Source organism: Coffea arabica, chromosome 11e (assembly GCF_036785885.1).
Source record: "Coffea arabica cultivar ET-39 chromosome 11e, Coffea Arabica ET-39 HiFi, whole genome shotgun sequence".
NCBI lineage: Eukaryota > Viridiplantae > Streptophyta > Magnoliopsida > Gentianales > Rubiaceae > Coffea > Coffea arabica.
Window position 1 is genome coordinate 29,126,850 of NC_092331.1, and position 7,022 is coordinate 29,133,871.

The 7,022-nt window shown below is 39.6% G+C and overlaps 1 protein-coding gene across 2 annotated transcripts; it reads left to right on the forward strand.

The window, feature by feature from the left end:
• The first annotated feature begins 518 nt into the window (after positions 1-518).
• Positions 519-5,072, forward strand: LOC113717614 (uncharacterized). Of its 2 annotated transcripts, none has more exons than XR_011825064.1 (2): positions 519-2,503; positions 4,306-5,072. XR_011825064.1 is itself a non-coding variant. In XM_027242380.2 (2 exons), exons 1-2 carry the CDS (start codon positions 999-1,001, stop codon positions 4,795-4,797), a joined length of 591 nt encoding a protein of 196 aa, XP_027098181.1. In that variant the 5' UTR covers positions 519-998; the 3' UTR covers positions 4,798-5,072. The 2 variants fall into 2 exon arrangements, 1 of the variants encoding a protein (XP_027098181.1); XM_027242380.2 differs by having other exon boundaries at positions 519-1,097.
• The last annotated feature ends 1,950 nt before the right edge of the window (positions 5,073-7,022 follow it).

The window sequence follows — 7,022 nt, forward strand, 5'->3', positions numbered from 1 at the left end:
GAAAATTTGTTCACAAAAATATGTTTATTTCTTTAAATTCAATCTTTGGGCACATTAGTTATTTTTATTAAGTTATTTTGAGAAAAAGAAAATGATGAAAAAATGAAAAATTGGAAAATTTAAAAATGGCCATTTTTGTTTAGTTTTTGTTTAAAATTATTTTTGTTTTGTTATTATTATCATTACTACCTGGTTTGTGTAATTTTGTTATTATTATTTATATTTTATTTTATCATTTCTGTAATTATCAAATTGTTAAGTTTTTTAAAAAAAAAAAAAAAAAAAAGAGCAGCGGGCATGCAAGCTGCATATTTTGGCAGCTTGCAAGGACGGTCATGTGCCCATCGGATGGCCAAGAAAGGGGCTTTGAGAGGAGCATGATTGCTGACCATTAAACACAGGGTTTTGGGGGTGGTTAGCTCATATAAATAGAACAAAAGACATCAGCCGCAAAGGGAGCTTCATAGTTGGGAGAGTTAACGGCTAACAAAAACAGAGTGGAAATAGAGGGGCTGACGGGGAGAGAGTTTTAACGGCAAAGAGAAAACAACAAAAGAGGGAGGTGGACGGAAAAAAGAGAGAAAGGTTGACGGTGGAAGAAGAGGGGGTAGAGAGGGACGGCGATAGAAAGCAAAAGCTACGGGAAGCTTATGGAGTTGGCGGCTGTGAGGGTTTAGAAACAAAGAAAAACCAAAGGAAGAAGAGGAAGAGAAATCTGGGGGCTTCATCGTGGAGAGGGGCTGACGGGGAGGAAAGTAAAAACAGCAAAAGAAAAGCTAGGAGCTACGGCTGAGTGGAGAGCTGGGGGCGGCGAACAGAAAACCAGAAAAAGAAGAAGAAATTTTCTGCAAAATTTTCGGCAGAATGGGCTGATTTTCGGCCCACCTTGCGGCATGATTATTTCCTGTCTGGTTGTGCAATCCGATTGGATTTTTGTTTCTGCACCAAGTGGGGAGTAAGGGGAGGATTTCTTGTTCAGAAATTGTTCACAAATAACAATGGGAAGATCGTCAAATCTGACCACCAAGGAGCTGCTCTGCCTCCACTGCACAGAACGAAAACGCAGCAGAAACTCTTGTTTTGGCCCAGCAATTCAGGTGATCGTTTCTGAGCCTCTTCCATACTCGTTTACATCCCTTATTGTTTATAGATGGAAACAATTTCTTTTGGCTGAAACTTTCATGAAATTTCAGAAAATCTTGCTTGAGCTTTTCCTTTTCCTTTGAATAAATCGTTTTTTTTGGATTGCTGGAGTCGTGGTTTGCTTAACAATGCTTGACTTGTTTGCTATTCGACTGAGATGTCGCGTGTACGTTGTGAAGCTTAGAGCTAAAGGCCATCAGTGTCTTGCATCTTGTTTAGCCAAAAAGTTTTTCATGTGAACTTGAGTCGCGGCTGCCAAAGTGGCAGCAGGCGCACTTTTGGTTGCTGATTTTTTTATATAGAGCCAATGATCCTAGTTTTCATTTGTTTTGATTTGAGCGGAGATGGATCGAAGATTTTGCATATACTTTGTTTGCCAAAGGCTCGTGAATGAAGTTTGCGAATGAAAATCTGCAGAGAGAGTTCTTGCTGCATTTTTTCCCTTTCTTTTGCTGTTTAGTTCTTGTCGCCCCTGATGGGTATCTCGAATGTTTGGCTGCATCCCTACGACGAGTTCATGTGCATTGGAGTTAGTTTTGATAACTGGAATCCGGCTGACTGGCGAGCTTTTGGCATGATTTAATGTAGAAAGCCGCAGCTGGAATATTGTAAAAGAAAAACCCTGCGGCATTTTTTTCCTTCTTTCTATTGCTGTTTTGCTGTTTAGTTTTACCTCTGGTGGTCAGTTTCATTTATTGTTTTAATCCTGCAATAAGAGTTGCTGTCTTAATCCTGCAATGATGAAATGGTTATGCTTAGATGAAATGTTTTTGATCAATGCTTGGAAATGGAAATGAGAAATGCAGCAAGCTTGCACTTTCCGTTTGCAGAAATCTTCTTGAGTTTGCATGAAAGGTTGCTGGAATTTACATTATCCCATCATAATTTGTTGGCTTGTGGAATTCTGTGTTAGTTTTTAGTTTAATGCCGATGGCTTTGATTGATTGGTGAGATGTTAGTTGCATATTAGGATTGTATTTGAGAAGTTTAGCATGTTGCAGATGAAAGGAACCAGAAAAACAAAGAGATTTACGTAGCATGCATGAAAGCTTTCTGAAATATTACACTTTGACCCCCTAAGTCTCTCCTAATGCCACTATGACCCAATTAATTAAAGAATTTCATCAAATTGGTCCTTGATAATTTTAATTTGTGCAACTTCATTGTTTGTTTTGCTTCAATTAACTACCATGCTCTGTCAATTGCACTTAAGTTATGACTTTAGGGACTTTATGACCAAGTGAGCCTTGTTTTGCCCATTTCTTCTAATTTTTCTTAAATAAAGTGGTGCCTTGACCTTTTTATTATTTTGGAGGGTAATTGAATAATTTCACTTCATTGGGGCGTCAATTCAAGGGAGGTACACTCTATCCTTCATTTGCGCTTCATTTGACCCTACGTGCTCCTACGTGTTATGTGAATATGCATGTCTACTTCGCTTTCCTTACCTCCTTGCATGCGTTTACTTGCTTTTTACTTTTATTTAAGTTTTATGGGGTATGTGTACACCTCTTGGCTTGTAATAGATAGGGCTCGGAGAGCATCTGGTCCATTTTCCCCTTCCCCTTGTTTGCTTGTTTTTGTTGCTACATGTTTAATTGCTTTGATAGGGCCTCGCATCTAGTCGAGCATGCTAAATGTTATGTGCTATGTGTTTATACGTGTTTGGCATGTCTACTCGCTTTCTATAGCATGAATGAATGTGATGGATGAATGTACGTCACCACACTAGTCCAATGCTAGTTGTGGCTCATTAGGTATTTCCCCTCGTTAGCACATCATTTGCTTGTTCACCACATATCACGCATTTTTCTTAGTTTTATCATTTGGCATGCTCCTCGAGCCCCTTTTCCCTCATTTTAGGATTTTTGCATCTCATGCTAGTTAGGGTACATTTGCCTGAAGAGTCCCCTTAAATATGGGATATAGACGAGTGTGGCTTTTTCTAAGCCTTAGCACGCTTGTATTCCCTCTATCAAAGGGCAAATTGAGTCACGATTTAGGTCTCCCCGTACCCATCTTGCTTGCATTCCCTAGGCTCATGCATTCTCAATCCACTCTATCATCACACTTTCACTTTTGTCTCATTTGCACACATGCACCTTTTTATCACTTTCACCTGCACACGAACACTCTTTTAACTCCACTTGCACACGAACACTTTTTTATCTTCACTTGCACACGAGCATTTTTATCTTCACTCGCACACGAGTACTTTCATCTACATTCGCACACCTTCACTTATATCTTATTACTTTTATCATTTTTCTCACTTCACACAAACTCACACTTTCACATGGCATGCATTCCACTCATTTTTCACGTCATTTAGGTTTAGGTTTGACCTCTCCAAAAGGGTCATTATTGGGCTTCACAATTAATGTGATTGGCACCACTCAACCTTTGAAGAGAAATTTCCCCCAATCCCCCTAGGTCTAGGTTTTTGCATTCATATAGACATATCCAATACGCGATACATACCTTGGGTAGAAAAATTAGGAAAAATTGGTTAAGTCGCGCAACTAGCCTTGGCTAGGTCAAAGGGGTGCCTTGGATTCTATCCTTGCCTTCCCCTTTGTCAAACGTGACCCCCGAACCTTTTTCTTTGGCTTACGTGGACTAGGAGTCGTTTTAAAAAGGGTTTTGCTACTTTGTCTTTAAAAACACTTTTTGGGTGACTTGGTACACCCCAAATCTATACCAAGTGGCGACTCCGTTTTCATATTTAAAAAACCCTTTTTAAAATTTCATTTGGCCAAATCGTCGCTTTCCAAAGTCCCATGGCCTTTTACTTTTCATTTTGCACACGTTCACACTACACTTCACACACACATCACTCACACACCACATCACACATTTCATTCATTCGAAAAGTGGGGCGCGACACCTTGGCAATTTGATCGCGAGGTTACTTATGAAGGTCATTCCAACAAATACTCGTTCATGCATAAAGGGATAAGGATCATACTTGTTCCACTCTCACCTACACAAGTTTGAGAGGACCAAAATGTTTTACAGAGGGAATGGGAGTTGGATCGATTAGAAGGCAAGGAAAAGAAAGGGCGAACATTGATCCTACTCGCTAAGCCTGAGGACAACATCGGGCACTGGGAGCTGGATCGTTCCACCTTGGTGGTGTTTAACGTGTTTACATTTGTGCAGGTTGTTCGTGGTCAGATATCCTTCATCTTACAGTGTGCAATACCCGCAACCATAGAGATCTGCGAAGAGAGTGCTGGTCAAGTAATTCCAACCAACACTAGTCGAGTTACATTGGCCTTTGATGCAGTGTTTGCACGTCTTGATGCGTACAACTCGCAGCCCAACCAAACCTTGGTTCACCGGGCGTCCGCTCACGATCCACCCATAGGGTTGAGACGTCGCTTGTGTGACCATTGTCATGGAAATCTTGCTGTCCGCAACATGTATCTACCACCACCACGAGTTGTCCTTGTTCCACACAAGGATGTCATGATCATTCTTCGCTTAAGAAGGCGACATGCAGGCTGCTTGGTGACTATACACATGCTCTCATCACTTTTGTTTTGTAAGAGAGTCATGATTTGGGGACAAATCGCCTTTAAGAGGAGGAATGATGAGAATATAAAGACCAAGGCCCATTCAAGCACATGGGGAATTGGAAGATTCAAGTGAAGACCAGTTGATTGCACGAATACTTGAGTTTAGTATGATTATTTGATTTTCCTCGTTGATTTTGGTTATTTCTCGCTTTAGAATGTCTAGGTAATTAATCTAGTTTAATTGCGGCCCATTTGTTAGTAAGTGAGGCCCAAAATCTTCCTTAAGTATGTAGGGTAGTTTGGTCAATTTTTGGATTAGGGTTAATGCTTGTAAGGGCTATAAATAGCCCCACTTCCTCTTTGTTTTGGGATCAGTTTTGGCTATTAAATACAATTAGTGAGTTTTCACTTTCTCTTTGGCAAGAGAGTTTCCTTTGAATACTTGAGAATCTTCTCAAGTTATTCACCCGAACATATCAATCAAGTATCTCCTTGATTGTGGCGTTCTACTACCTCCAATTTGGTTTGTTAATTCGAGTAGTTACGGGTTGAGATAATATCAAAATTGTTCGTGACTTCTAGGGATTAGTTGGGTCAAATTTCCGCTGCCTAAGCCATGGTGTTTTGGTTGTCTAGATCGGGGTTTCACATCACAACTTCAATCACAAAGTGACACTTGTCACCTTTTAGCTTAAAGCTTATCTCTTTGTCTCTCTAATACTAATCCATGTAGGTAACTTCTAATTATCTCTTAGCAGCTTGTAAAATAATATCACTTAATACAAAACTCCAACAAGTTGTCAAAAATATATTGCATTTACCGCTCTAGCGGGTCCCACGTCTATAATACACTTCAAACTCAACGTGGACTAACTTGAATCAAGGAAATGATTTGAAAACTATATTCTCTTATAAAAATGTATAGGAAATTAATATCTTGAAGAAAGGTACAAAATTATAAACAAGAAAACAAAATAATGTCTAGAAAATATATAAAAATTTTCGGGTTCTCACACTCATTCTTTCGGGGCGTCACAAACTCCCCTCCTTAAAAGAATGTCATCCTCGACATTTCACCAATCAAGTCAAGACATCCCGCAAGAATCACTCAAGCATTCCAAGCAAACACTAAGAGTCAAATAACACCAACTTGTCCGCCTTTCAATCCTACAAGAATCACTGATATTTCAAATCAAACCCACAGTCCGGTATCCTAAACTTCAAGCCTAGGATACACTACAGAGATCTGAATCCTAAGCTCTGATATCAACTGTGACAGCCCCACCTCACCCTAAGGCGAACCAAAGGGTTTGGCGGGCCGCCTGCCCAACTCTCACCGGGACTCAGTCGTTCACTACAGTCCTCAATTAAATTACAAGATATATCTCAAATTTATATCAAATTCTCCAAGAATTACATATCACAAACGCAGCGGAAACTAATTCCCAAGCGTGGAATGTACACGTACATCCATTCAAGTCCAAACATTCATACAAACCCAACTATTACACAAGAGAAATCTAAAACTCAAACTATACAGGAGATAATCCATCCAGCCACATGAATAAGTACTACAAGCCTTCCTTCGCCACGAGCCCTGTGGAGGGGAATAAAATATTTTTGGGGTGAGCTAGAAACTCAGTGAGTAACCAATAAAATCAGTAATCGAATATATTTCACAATAATGCATTTCGATGATGTCATGATTCCAAGAGCAAATATACGTATTGTTGCTCTCGTGAGCCAGGGAAATCATTGCACTTAAACACCCAACGCTCAAATAGATCACTTAGCGTTAAACAATAAGGGGGAGCAACGTTGGTGCTCCAGATCATGTCTGTGTGGACTCGCAAATTTCTTATATTTTTCTCAAAAATGCCTTTTATTTGGAAATTATTAATTATTAAAGCCCTACTACCCGGATCATTCCACAATAAGTGTAAATAAACCTAGAAAGTAGGGTTTCACTTTTGGTTTCAAGATTGGAGCAACAATTAGGGTTTTCGCGATTTTTTGCCGGATGAATTTTCGGTACGGAGCAAGGACCAAATTTGGTGATTAAAAATGACTTTTAAGTGAGAAATAATATGTGATTAGGAGCAATCATACAAGGTTAGTGAATAGGAAGTAAAAACCCTAGTACGTGTGTTTTTAAGAAAAACGGCGCGAATCGACGGGTACCGCGCACTACCGATTGAACGCACCACTTGACCACCACTTTCTTACCATACAAGCTTATTAATATTTGAGCAAAATATCTCCTAATTTCCAGCTAAGCTTGACCGAAATTAAGGGCTGAAAATACAATAGAGAAAAAGAAAATTTTACTTGGTAAGGGTTGTGACAAGTGTCACACCA